Source organism: Nyctibius grandis, chromosome 5, assembly GCF_013368605.1.
Source record: "Nyctibius grandis isolate bNycGra1 chromosome 5, bNycGra1.pri, whole genome shotgun sequence".
In the NCBI taxonomy this organism is placed as follows: Eukaryota; Metazoa; Chordata; class Aves; order Nyctibiiformes; family Nyctibiidae; genus Nyctibius; species Nyctibius grandis.
The window spans coordinates 11,179,181-11,193,783 of record NC_090662.1 but is presented as its reverse complement, the minus strand read 5'-3'; the positions used below and the strand labels follow the sequence as shown (position 1 = coordinate 11,193,783).

Here is a 14,603-nt window from a genome sequence, read left to right as displayed (position 1 = left end):
TGACAAATAAGATACTGACCCTGCAACTAACAGAAGAGAATGGACTCTGACAAAAGGACAGCCAGGAATATGTTAAATTATAAAGGTATTTTTTTAGCCGAGACTTCTTCCTCTTATTCATAAATAATGGACTGTTTTCCAAATCAGAAATCTTACTACTTAAGGAAAAGGAATACTGCAGAAGTGAAAAATTTTAATCCTGATGATGTCAGCCTTATTCAAAATTGTCTCCTCTGACCCCATAAGAAACAGCCCTCAACACTTGCATAACTTCTTGATAATCCTCCTTATCCAAAACAAACAAAAATGGATTTGTGATATGAGACCTTTTGGTCTGGGAGAGATAAAAGATGTACGCATCGGGACACAATATTACCCACAGAATCACAAATGGCCAAGGAACCTCATGAGGGTCAAAAATGACAGTTAACTATGGCAATTATAAATCTGGTGTTATCTGCCTTTCAGAAGGCACATGCAGTAATTTCAAGGTAAATGCACTACAGACTGCCACAAGAGCTGGGTGTTGTATGATTAGAAAGAGAATGCTTTTCATTTTCTGAAGAACTGGCAGTAAACACTATATTGGCAATTAATTGCCACGTAAAACATAAAGTGCCTTCCAAATCTGAACAGGCATCTTAGTGAGACCGTAATATGGATTCCTCTATTTCCAGGCAAAGCAATGAAGCAAATAACCTTTGCTTTAGATAGCAGACATTCCTCAGGACTTTTCAGCAATGTTTGCAAAAAGACTACATACACAGGTATTGCAAATGAGTGTGTCAGCCCTCATGCTGTACAGCTGATAGCTGTAGAATCGCATATTAAAAAAAAAAAAAAGAAAGTAAATACTTCTTACCATGAAACCCTCAGTGTACTGAAACTGAGCTCTGGAAGTGTCTTCTGCTGTGGGACTCAGGGGCTTAGGATCAGACATAGAGCGTTGCATCATCTTTGCTGCCTTTGGGCTTGATGGAGGAACCTTGGCAATGTCAGCATGCAGCATCTTCTGAGGGCTGAGGTCATCAGTGATGGGTTTTTCATAGGGTACAAATGCTGACTCTGTAACTTTGCTTGGTGAAACAGGTGAAATGGGTGAATAGAGAACTTTGGGAGATTTGGGAGGGGAAGGGACAACCTGCAATGTGGAGTCTGGACGAAGGTGGGGCGAGTATCCTATCTCTAATGGTGTTGGGCGTTTTTTATCTTTCTGGGGAGATGAAGCTGACATATATTGGGGACTTTGAGTATCTGACTCTGTCTCTGTCTGACATCCCAAACTTTCTCCTTTATATGTCTTTTCTGGAGCTGAAATGTGCTTTATGATTTCAACCTTAGCATCCAATCGGGCCCTGATTGAAGGTGTTCTTATCGTTCCTACAGGTTCTGTTTGTACTGAGATCTCTGCCACTGTCTGAACTGCAATACTCGATACTTTGGAGAATTGTTTAGCTTTGTCTGACTCAGTGGTACTCTCACTGTATTTCCCTACACGAGGCTTCCTTCTGGATCTGCTAGAAAGATCCCATTCATCTTGATCTTCATCATCTGTCTGAACACTTGTATCAACACTCTTCTTAGTTCTTCGTCTCCTGTTTGTGTAACCTTTGTCTGCTCCATCTTCATCATCAGTTTGCACTCCACTGTCCACTATCTTTTTGAAGCACCGCGGCTCTTCTTCCAGAGTCTCCTCGAGCTCCTCATACGGACCACGTAATTTTGGCATAGAACTTCTCTTTTTCAGTTGCTTCTCCTCTCTAACATCAATATCCTTAAGACACATTTCTGAAACAGAGCTTAGGATACCAGACCTAGGTATGTATTGTGTAATGCCATCAGACTGAACTGTATACCATGTTTGGCTTTGTGGAATTTCAATACCCAGCACTCCTGAAGCTGTAGTGGTTGCATCATCAGTAGGCCAAAACTGGCCATTTTCTGTGGTTGCATACTGTCCTTCCAAAAGTGTTTGATCTGTAGTAGTTTGGGGCGAGCCAGTTCCTGAAGGGTCATAACCATATTGATATATTTGACGAATTTTTTGCTCCTCTAACTGTTGGTGGAGCTGTTGTTGAAGTTGTTGGAATTGTTCAAGCTGCAGCTGCTGCTGGGCTAATGTCTCTTGCCTCATCATAAACTGAGCTTGTCGTTCCTCCTCTTGCTGAAATAAGAGATGATGTTTCATGGATTGCAATTCCTCAAGCTTTTTTTGCACCATAAACTTTTCTTGTTCCCTAAATCTTTGAATTTCCTGACGTTCCCATTCCAGCTCTTCTGCAAAGCGCTGCTGCTTAATTTTCTCAAGCTCAAGAAGTTCACGCTCCAAATCAAGCTGCTGCTGTTTGCCTTCTTCAGGGGCAATGAGAAGGGCAACCTCATCTTCAATTACATCTGTATAAACTTCAGATGCTGTAGTTAAAGCAGGTATCAAGTTGGTTGGCTCAGTGGTAATAGCTTCTATAGTAAGAGGTGGTAACACTGTATCCATATCAATGGCAGTAATTGCACTGTCTTTTTCAGCTGCCACTGTTGTCAAGAAACTATATGATCTTGGGAGCGGTTGATTCTGTTGCAAAGTTGATAAAGAGGGCACCGAGTCAATTGCTTGGAGAGTAGGTAAATCTCTGACAGTTGTACTGAAAATAGAACCGGGTTGTGTAGTGATGGCAAATGTGGATGGGATTGGAGTCGCTACAGAAGAATAAACAACACCATTGGATGATCTTAAAACACTTCCAATGCCAAACTGGGAACCCAGAGATGATACCATTCTTGCTTGGGAATACTGTGGTGTACTGAGCCCGATGCCAGAAATCACCTGCCGAGTCTCTGGATAAGGACCCGTAGTCTTGCTTGAGTAATCCATAACCTCACCTGAAATTACAGGGCAAAGTTACAGTCCAGTCCCACAAAAGAATGCTTCTTTGCGGATTCTGAAAGTCATCCCATCTTGATGAATTAAATGGGAAGGGGAAACTGCATGCAAATCTTCAGGTTAATGATCTACTTTAGATGTGAAGGAAACAGCATTTCTGAACATGCAGGCACATGCAGGCACCTCTGTGCAAAACACATATGTAAAATGAAGAAATGAAAAACACGTGTAATCCAGAAAAATCTGTCACACTGTCCAAAAGAAAACAAAACAACAGAAGCAGGGGAAAAATAATAAAAAAAATCATCCTGAAATAAGATGAGGAACATCAAAATTATATTTCAAAGAAAGATCTGCTGCTGTGTCATACTGACCTGTAGTAACTCTTCCAGAAGTAAGATCTACTGCTGCATCAGTTGCCCCAACTCGATAATCAAAGCTATTCTTGCTTTTGTATGCAAACAGTCCAGCTTCTGATAAATTTGTGTCAGACATAGATGGTTTCATACCTCCCATTCCTCGGTAGCCATATGACCCTGAACGATCGTACTGATAATGGTCATCTCTGTAACCAAAACGATCTTCAGGAAGTGTAGTTGGTGGCTGCTGTGCTGTACAGCTACTACCAAACGGCAATTTATAAACCATATCACAGCAGACAGCTCTTCTCCCTGCAGTAAGATCCACAGGCTTTTCATCATCTTCTATTACTGTTGTTATGATACCTGAAGTAGTTTCATCCATTGTTACTACTGTTCTGTGGGATTTTGTAGTGCTAAGGTCAACTGCTCCACTCTCCATCAGCTCCTGAGAAGTGGAGAGATCAGTCCAACCGTTTGTAGCACCAACAGGTGGTACAGTAACAGGCTTTGTAGTAGCCCATGTCACTGCATGTGTGGAGGAAGTACCTAGGGATAAATTTATTGGCACTTCATCTCTACCTGCAGAGAATGCTTGGCTGCTCGTTACTCTGTATGCAGGCTCAAAATGTTTTGATGTTGTTAGCTGAAGCGGTGTTGTCATCGCATGTCCCAGATCCACAAGGCTATCTGTACTGGCAGTGTAGCTTATAGTGGCAGTGCAGGTCATTACAGTTACTGTCTCAGTTGCTACAGACAGAGAAGGATCGGCAACACATGTAGTGCTAAGATTTATTATAGCTGGCTGGACAGTACTTACTGGCCGCCCACATATATCGCTTGCTGGCATTTGCCTTCTCAGGTCCATGGAAACAGCAGACAAATCCATACAGCTGTCTCTCATTTCAATATCCATCTTAGTTAAAGTGCGAAGATCTATGACATCACCCAAAGGATGGAATCTTCCATTCTCTCTATACCTGGGTTGATCTACTATATGTAGTGGCTCTGGAGGTATAGTAATAGCCACACTACCTAAACCAAAACCAGGCACTGGGCCCTTAACTAGAGACACTGTGGTCTTGGGTACCTCTGTTGTTACTACTTCTGATTTTGAACTAGGTATTTTTTCAAAAGTTGACTGTGTTGTGACAGGAATAGCTTGCAAAGCACGTGAAATATACATACTCTGATCTGCCATATTTTGAATTTCCATAGTTTTCATGGATGGAGTAAAAACTGGTTGCATAGGCTGGGGAATCTGTTCTTTAGAAGGTGCTTCTAAAGGCCAGTTGCTAACAGCCTGACTAGTTATAGCTTCTGTGGGAGTTCCAGGCTCAGATGGCAGTGTGATGACAACATAGGTTTCCTGGGAGGGTTTTGCCAGCCTTGGTGAAGATTTGTTAGAGTGCGGAGACAAAGGGGAAGTGGGAGATGCTATTTTGTATTCAGCTGCAGAGACCAAATTCAGAGTCATACTTGAAGTCAATGACAAACCTATTGGTTTGGGCTGTGTTTCTGCTGGCTTATGAACAGCTATTGGGAGCGGAGGAACTGCTGGTTTAGGAGCAATTGGAGGTTTAGCTACTTCAGCGGGCCTGTGACTGAAAACAAGCCCTGCTGGAATGGAGGATGGTTTGGGTGGTACAGGAGGTGGTGTTGAGGTGTATGTTTTTGTGATAGGTACCACATGATTCTTTAATACAGCTGTGGACTCCAGTGTTGGAACACTTGTGACTGAAGGTACCACTATGGGAGCTGTTTCTGCTGGAGTCTTAATCTGTGACTTCTTTTTGGGATAAATGGCTGGCTTGGGTAAAATAGGTGGAGGTAATGGTGGTGGAGGAGGAGGTGGTGGAGGAGGAGGAGGCGGGGGTGGAGTAGGATGTGCAGGAGAATCCAAAGAAGAGCTTCTAAAAAGCGAGAATACTTTGGATGTTACAGCAGGAGCTGAGGAAGGCACAGAGACCATGCTGGTCTTACTTAAAACACTGGGAGTAGGTACAGAAGATGTTTTTGATGCAGGCTTTGTAACTGGTACTGATGTTATACATACAGGTGGTTGCTCAGATGTAGCACTAGTCAAATTAATCCTTGTCATATCAACACCCACTTCTTTGTGTGAACCTTCACCATGAATTTTGACAATGCCAGCCTCTACTGTACTTTTCATTTTTCTAGCTGCTTCTTTTTCTGCTTTGGAGATATCAAAGGTAATGGTATCAGTTGCATATGGCTTGGGTTTTATAACTGTAGTTGCCACTACTGAAGGTGCAGTTTCAGTCAAACAAACTGCAGCTTGATCCACACTTTCCATATCTGAAGATAGAGATGGCTTTTTAGTGGCTCCAGCAATAGATTCATAAGGCATGCTCACTTCAGAGTACTCTTTTGTAGATGTTAAGGGAACTTGGGTTACTATCCTGACACCTTCAGAATCTGCTAGTTTACTTACAGCATCTGCTGTATCTACATAACCTGTGGTTGCACTATCTATAGGTGATGAACTATCTGTGGTACAAACCGAAGATGTAGATGATGTTAAGGAAGCTGTATCATAAGGTAAAACTGATGCAACGCATTCTGATGTCTCAGAGTATGTCAACATTGATGTTTCATGAGAAATTATTTCTTGAATTTCTCTGGCATAATCTGTTAAGTATTCATCTTCAATTTCCTCTGCTGTAAAATGTTGTGTTATTTTAACATCTGGAATAGAAAGCGCTGTGCTGCTGACAGGTGATACATCTGAGATTGCTGAAGTAGTGCTTGATGTTAAAGATGTGCTATCCACTATTTCTCCAACACTAGATACCTTTGTATCAGATGTGGGAACGAAACCTGAAGTCGGTTGTGTTGGACTGGACCCGGGGGTTAGCTGCATTCTCTGTCTTTTCATAAGCTCTTCATAAGCAGCTTCTGCATCTAACAACTGCTTTTCCTCAGTGGTGGAAGTTACTGTGCTGTCTAATACCACTATTTCATGACTTTCTGGGATAATGTAAGAACTTGAAACAATATCTTCTTGAGGCACAATAGAATGTAAAGTCTCAACACTATAGTAGTCTTTCTGTAGATCAGCAATTTTCTGTGGTTCTTCATAGATCTGCTCTGAAGCTTTTATTTTTTTCTCTTTTCCTCTCTGTTGTATATACTCATTGCTCTCATCTTGTCTCATTACAAGATTAGTATCAATAGTTCCATTGTAAGTATCCTCGACTAAAGATTCATAAATATAATCCTCTATTAGCATTCCACCATATAAAGATTCTTTTTCAAATACTTCATCTTTTTCATTTGCAATTTGAAATGACTTGGACTTATGGGTCTTATGCATCATCTCCTCATATACCTCTTCAGCACTTTTCAGTGTCTTTTGACCACTTTCCTCTTTTGGGAGTCCAATTGGTTGTTCATCTGTTGGTGAGTATAGAGAGACAGCAGTAGGCAATTTGTAAACTTTTTGTACTTCTATTATTTTTTCTGGGCTGATTTCAAATCCTTCAGGATCTGACTCAATACTAGGTGAATATTCAGAGCAGGAAGATCTGTGCAGCTCTTCCATTTCTGCTGCCTGTCGTAATTCTTCTGTTGGAGATGCATCTTCAATGGGAGAAAGATTACTTGGTGGAGTCTTTGGACGTTCCCTTCTTCTCTGAGCTCTTAGTTCATCCTTGTCCTTTTTAGATTTTTTGCTAGAACTTTTTCTTTGTTGCTGTTCTAATTCACGCTGTTTCTCTTGTTCCTTTAGCAGTTCTTCCTCTTCCCGTAGTTCTTCTTCTTCTGAAGAATCTTCAATAGTTGGAAGAAGAGGTCCATGGGACCGATGTCTGGCTTTGCGCTGTTGCTTGCTCTCCCCTCCCAGTTTTTTGTGACTAGGACTGCTGTCACTGTCTTCATCAAGTGACGACACTGAAGTAGGAGATGTACCTGGTGTGAAACTAGAAGCATGTAAACTAGAAGACCCTTCTCCTCTAGATCTATCTTCTGGTGAATCTGTAAGACTCTCCATCTCTAGCTCAGGCTCTTCATCAAAATATAAAATACCTTTCTGTTGTTCAGATGCTTCAGAATATTTGTTTGTTATTGTACTATTTAATTCTATTGTTTTGAAACGTCGAAGGCCTCCTCCTCCAGTTACTGCAAGTTCTTCACTGTCTTGACTTTTAGTTTCCCTGTATTTTGGCTCTGGGCTTTCATCAAAAGTCTCATCATCATCATCATGCCATGAATGTCTTCTTCCTGCATCCTCATCATAGCTTGCACTACTTTTCCGTGTCATTCTTCTATGTTTTCCAGCTGTTCCTTTGGCTCTGCTTTTCACTTCTTCTTTCTTTTGGCTTTCAGTTACACTGATCTCTTTGAGTTGATTTCTAATGAATTCATCATCTTCAGAACCTGAGGCGTCTTCATCAGCACTCATCTCTATAATCTGTTTTCTAATGAAGTCTTCCTCATCACCTGATCCCTGACTGTCATCTCTTTTGTACTCATCACTGCTTGAAGAACCAACACTAGCTCTTCTTTTTCTCCTTGGGACAGGTGAGTTTTCACTCTCACTGCTGTCTTCCACAGAGTCATAGCGTTGTCTTCTTGCCAATACGTCATCTCCTTCATCTTCTTCCTTGTAGTCTGCCTGGGAGGAAGCACTTCCTTTGCCATCTTCTAAAATGGTTCCTTCACTTTTTTGAACAGCTTGTAAGTCTTCCTCATCTGAACTGTAAGATTCTGGAGTGACCGGCAAAGGCTTTGTTTTATGTTGGTCCTTTGTCTGTTCACCATACATTTCATAAAGCTCTTTGCTTTTCGCAGATTTTTCATCAGAAAGTGTACTTGCCTGAGCTTCCAAAATAGACAGTACAGTACTTTCCAATTTAGCTAGATCTGAGGGGCTTGGTGGACTTTCTTGTGAAATAGTGTCTTTTTTATTAGATTCTCTGAGTAAATCTTTTTCATCACTGGGGATATGACTTGGAATTTCACCAAGTGAACTTGATATCCCATCAGAAGAATACCCGGTGTCACTCAGACCTTGTGGACTTTTCTGTTGCTGAGAGCTTGATGTGTCTGATTTGTCATCCTCCTTTTCCTAAAAAAATAAATACATACGCGTGTGTATATATTTATATATAAAATCTTAATGTCTCCAGGCAATTAAATACATGTGAATTTTTTTCTAAAAGATTAGTTAATGTCTCAGATGAAAAATTATGATGCCAAGAAGAATTATATTAAACCATAAAAGAATGAACACTGATTTTGTTATTCAAAGCTATTGAAGTAATATAAAAAGTTCCTCAAATTTTGAGTTTTTGCATTGAATCTAACTATGCTTTGCATGGCTCTCCACACTAGCCACTGATTTTATTAGTTGTAAGATGATCTTCTATAACAAACACTGTATTTAATTGTTTTCAAATACTTACTAATGATAATTATGATTTGTTCACATACGCATGGGACAAGTTGTTTGGGGGTTAATTTAATACTTCTGGGGTCTACTCCTTTCTTTGCCCATGTAATCTTTCATAATTGTCTAGCAATATGTCAATCTTGAATTTCGCTCCCATGGTTTCATTTTGTTGATTTAAGTGTTACACATTGTAACATGCAACAGAATACATGGAGTATTGAAGCATGATTTAATGCAATTTGGAATGTCCTCATATCTGCAGTTTGGCACTGTACAAACTTTTTCTAAGTACCTCATAAAAAAGAAGTTTCTCAGTAAATTGGTAATGCAGAGGTAAACTGCTGGCAGGGAAGTGTAATTACAGGGAGGAAACCACAATGGTCAGCTATTGATCAAAGGAAATAAGGAAGCAAACAAGGGAGGCGTACCTGACTGAGCATCATAACCAATGTTTTCCTTCCTCACCCCGAATTAAACACACTTAGTCATTCTCCTAGCTTCTAGATCCTTCTACACCATTCCGAATAACAAGCACCTCTATCTCCTTCTTTAGATAACAAAAATACCAAGAATATCCTACAGCAAGTATTTCCACACCAGAGTTTCCTTCCTATTTCTCTCAACTGTGAAATGCTCTGTACTTAGTGAAAGTACCTCACCAACAAAACAGCTTACTCTCCAAATGACAGGTAATCTCATCTGTCATCTTTGCTAACAATCTTACGAAGCGTCCCCACCTCCACCAGCAATTTAAGAATAAGCACCCCAAAACCTCCTGATTTTAATGATATGATGTGATCTTCATATTTGTTATGGCCCTCAGTAATACAAGTAGGTAGTATTTATCAACTTTGCTAATCCAAGTCAACTTCCTTAGCAATATGCTGAGGTAAGAAAAAGCCTGCATAATAAATATATTAAGAAAATTATGACAATGGCTAATTATAATTTAAAGGTACATTTACACTTGTGTTATGTTGCTATTAATTACAAGTGTTTTCAAAAGTTTATTCACACTGAAGTGATATTTAATGCCAAAATATCATAAACCAAATATTTTTATTTTCAGCTATTTTATTTTTTAAAAACCAGTCAGGTTTTCCCATTATTTATTCTACATTTAAAGTACCTGTTCTTGCCTATAGACATATCACTGTGTACATAATCCTACATTTAAACACTAATACTAATATTACAGTAATCTACTAATTAATATTTTATTAAGTAATCTCCATTTCACAGGAGTGATTTATTATATGCTTTGCAAAATCGGATACTACCTTGAATACAAACTATACCTGTTCTTGCCAACATTGTACCTGATATGATAAACCCAAATATCTGATATCAGAGCAAAATTCATTGCTATTAAAAATCAAATATGAAAACAAATATTTCTAAGGACAACTCTAATGATAAGGCTGTGATAAACATATAAATATGGAGAAACCTATAGTACACCAAACAACTTTGGGAAGTCATCACCACTTAAACACTTCAGCACTTATAATTCTGAAAATGTACTCTTGGATATTCTCCAGCCCTTAATGACAGAATTATATACACTCTTCATAAGAAGTCAGCAATGAAGTATAGTTAAAAATTTTAGGTTTTGTATGTTATATTTATATTTTTGTTCCCTTAATTAAAGAAGAAAGTGTTTAAATTTATTGGGCTATGTTTGAATTTATTGGGCTATGTTTTAAAAAAATACACATTTTATTAAAATCAAAGAATTTTTCCACCTAGAAATATCATGCCTCTCACTAAAATTTCACCTATGACATCTGATTGTTTTTTTATTTTATTTCCAATTTGTTCCTACTTACAAAGACATACTCAACCAAAGACACTGACCAATTTAGATGATCTACTAGAAAATTCAAAGCATTGTTCAAGCTCAGAAGGTCTCCTAGGAGTTGATGGACAAACTGTGTGCATCTAGTGAAAGTGAATCTGTCAGATCTTGGTTCTCCACAGGGAGATGAAGTGATACAGTGACTTGTAAAGCACAGACAGAAGGTGTCAGCTAAACAGTTAAGCTCAGAAATAGGTAGACAACCACTGGTCATGGAACAACTTCAGACATTCTCCTTATAATTTGTGTAATGGTGTCAATATCTGTGAGTTCAGTGTGTACCTACTCAATGACCAAACCAGAGGAGATGGCAATAAATATTTCTATTGTCCGCCCTGTTGTTCAACCTCAGTAATGTCAGTCCCGTAACATCACTGCTATGAATAATAGGAAATTGAATATGGGAAAGACTGCTATTTGTACAGTAAGTAGAAGAAAAAGATCTACAATAAGGAGGGACTTCTTTTATCACTAGAAATAAATGTGATGAGAAAATTCATCTTTCTTTTTAAGGCTACCACAATATGAACATATTTTCTATCATTTTTGTATGTATAGTTGTCTGCCTCATGTCAGACAATTGACATGCAACAACATGCAAAAATTATCCTGCACATCATGTTTTGAGATCATATGCATGTAACTTATAATAAATAATATTTGATCTTCGTGCTTTTTTCCCTATTTCCTGCAGCCTGAGAACTAGGATACTGTCATTAGCTACATTTATTCTTAAATGACTGGTAATTTATTTTCTACAGGGTTGGCCATCACATACACAAAGACAGCATCATTGTCAAACTTGTAAACATACAAGAAACGTAAGATTTTTAGCTGAATAACAAAATATTGCAGAAACAATGTTGCTAAGGATCATATATATATATTCAACAACTCTTGGAGAATGAAAAATGTATTTTAATCAATAAGAAAAAAACACACTTTTTTCGTGTAAAGTAGGAAGTGCTTTAGTACATGTTAAATTACTGGGCCTTTCTGAGTAGCTGAACGGCATTTTTTTCTGAAAGTTTGCCTACTGTGAGTTTTTAATATTGGACAAATTTAGCTCTAATACAGACATTGATGGGAGGATCTTCTTGAGACATGATGAACAAGGAGACTTATAAAAGCTGCAGGCTGGATTGGACTTTAAAAACAGCAAATACGTCTTTAACTAATGGTAAAAATAATCTAATGAAGGACATATTTGTACTATTCTAGTGGCATTTCTACAGTGTCAATGTCAATACATCATACAACTATTTTCATTAGAATTTTTTGCTTTAGAAGTATTATTTATTCTTACACTTTCTCACTTTTAATATTCTTATTTGAAAATATAAAACTTCGTGCTTTAAAAAGTCCCATTGGTTATCAAATTTAGTCAGAACTCTATTTAAAGAAAACTGTGATTAAAAAAAAAAGTCTTGTCAGTTTTTTAAATTATTTATAGCTAGCAAGATTAAATTCTGTTGCACAGAACAGAAATTTTATTTTGCAAAGGAACTCATGATTTTTAAAAGGTCATTCTGTTTATAGAAGAAATAAAGATATCTACATTACCTAAAAGAAAAGTTTCAGAGAGTGAAAAAAAGACTTTGGTTAACTAAACTGTCTAATCTGTATTTGAATTTTATATTATCAAAATGAAACATTTTATTTGTGTCCAGAAAAACTGTTTACAGATTAGCCTTTTCCTCCTTATTCTGTCTCCCTGGTTTGTGTTTTGTCATTAATGGCATGTGTTAGAATAATGATACCAATTTACAGTGTATTAATTTCTACCTGGTTACTCAACCTAAACACATGATCATTCCTCAGTAAATATAAGAAGGCAGTAATAAGGGCACTCATATAATATAGCTGATGTGTTTGTTGTAAATATATGTACAATTTACACCATGGTAATGTGTTCATGTAGATATGCTGAACTACTTGCATATTAATTTGTGAGTTCCAAGATGACTGTTTTATACGGATTAACTGTATGTCATAACTGTCCAAGTTTTCTAGGCATCCTTGTGAGAACAGCTAAGTGCTATTGCACATCTGAAGAGTTAATATTACAAGATAGTTTCTCAGGAAAAGGACCTGTAAATCATAAGCAAAGTCAGTTTATTCTTTAAAATCTTTTTGAAGAATTTACAGTTTAAAATATTGCTGAAAAAAATGTTTTGAAGAAAAAAAAAAGGCTTTACGATACCTTAAATCACACTTTGAGACACAAATATTTTAAAATGTTTCAATATTTAAGTCACTTTTGTTTCAAAGGATGCCAGTTCTCTAAATACATTTGATATCTGATTTTCCAAGGATCATTCTACTGATTGTACTGGTTCAGAACTTTATCCTGTCCATGTCTTTAGGGACTTGTTGGGGTGTTGCTGTCTTTTTTTTTTTAGTGAAAAATGAGGATAGTATTATTTACTTATCTCATTGGAGTACTACAATAGTTAGTAATTACCATTTGCACAGATTTGGATATAAAATGGTATCAGAAGTTTGTCAAGTGCAGAAAGTATTAGGTTTTCCCTTGCATCCCTATTTAAAAATACACCTACCTGAAATTCTTCATATGATCCTGTCCTGAAATACATATAAAATATAATCTTCAATGTCTAGATATAGTTCTTTACCCACTGAAATGGAATCAATGTGTGATATCTAAATTGTTATCTCCTCTTCCACTGCTGTCATGTGCTCTCTTGGGAAGAACTGTATCTAGCAATGTTCGATATACAGCACAGAGAACATTAAAATACTTCAATAAATAAAAATAAAAAAATCAGAGTTATTTTTTATGAAGTACAAGCTAGATGAGGCACTAGCTTTATTTTTAATTCTGAACAATTTGAGCTGCTGTCTTTTTTTTTTTTAAAGGATTTTTCCAAGGAGCATAAAAGGGAGAAAAATGGAAAAAAAAAGTCTTTTCGTGTACAAATAGCTATTTCTTTTTCATTCATTTAACTTTAGTTTGTATTTCAGAGTGTTCTAATTTTAAAAATACTTACAAGTAGATATGTATGGGTTTTTTTTTTATTCATGAAACTCCCGCTTTACAAACCTTAGCTAAGCGTGCTTCAAAGTCTGACAACAAGAGCAAAAGAAAGATAAACCCTATTTATGGTATTAACACAAGAAGTCCTGATTTCAGTGAGAAGGCAGTAGGAGGAAGTAAAATATAAGTGAGAGTGAAATATATGTGTGTGCCACATCAGAAATACTAATTAATCTACAATTAAAATCTGTCGCTATGAGAGAAGGAAATCCAATATGTGTATCTTAGATTTGTCCAGAGTCACCTCTTTATAGAATATAAAAATGACCAAACAGGACTGAGACTAGCATGTGATGAAAATTTTCCCTTACAAATGTTTTTCAACAGAAAAAACCTGAATTTTTTAACAGCAGGAACAAAATTCTAAGTCTACTTCTTATGTTTTCTGATATTAATTAAAAAAAATCCCCAGAAGCAACATTTTGTTAACAAAATTAAGCTTATTCTTCTTGGAAAGTCCTGCAAAAGTGTCTTATGCTTGATACAAGATAATCAAATTGGTATAGGATTTTCTTAGATCTCCTTCTTGTTTATTCCAGAAGGGAGGATTTCTGGCTATGTTACTCTGAGCATAATCCAGAGATTCCCTTGGTACAATCAGGGGACACCATACCTCTTGATACAATCAAGAGGAGAAAACACAATATGTGATAGGAGATATATTTCAGACAGAAAACTTGGTTTATAAAAATAGCAGTATTTTCCATAGTACATTTTCCGAATCAGAATATTTTTCTGTCCAAATATCTTGGTTATCCCAAGGAAAAAAAAATAAAACAAAAAAAACCCTTGACTTTTTTGACTGGTATTATTTGAAAACACAGTTTTGGCAAAGGTTAAACAGTTTTCCTAAACCTGCTCCTACTTTCATAACATAATAGCACTTAATTTGGGGTGCTAGTATAAAAAAAACATCATTCTTCATTTCTCAACAAATTGTGGATATTAATCACTTCAGCTGATAAAATGATGGTTTGGTCACTTCACCTCCAGCAAATGCTTTTATTTAGGAAATGCAGACCTCTAATACATGCTAT

The 14,603-nt window shown here is 37.1% G+C and overlaps 1 protein-coding gene across 1 annotated transcript in view; it reads right to left on the bottom strand.

Moving 5' to 3' along the window:
- PCLO (piccolo presynaptic cytomatrix protein) overlaps window positions 1-14,603 on the bottom strand; it is a 373,103-nt gene that overhangs the window by 192,755 nt on the left and 165,745 nt on the right. The window contains exons 6-7 of the mRNA XM_068401930.1: window positions 3,253-8,326; window positions 863-2,877 (exon numbers count right to left, since the gene is read on the bottom strand). Coding sequence (XP_068258031.1) covers window positions 863-2,877; window positions 3,253-8,326 — 7,089 coding nt within the window. The remainder of the gene's footprint in view (window positions 1-862; window positions 2,878-3,252; window positions 8,327-14,603) is intronic.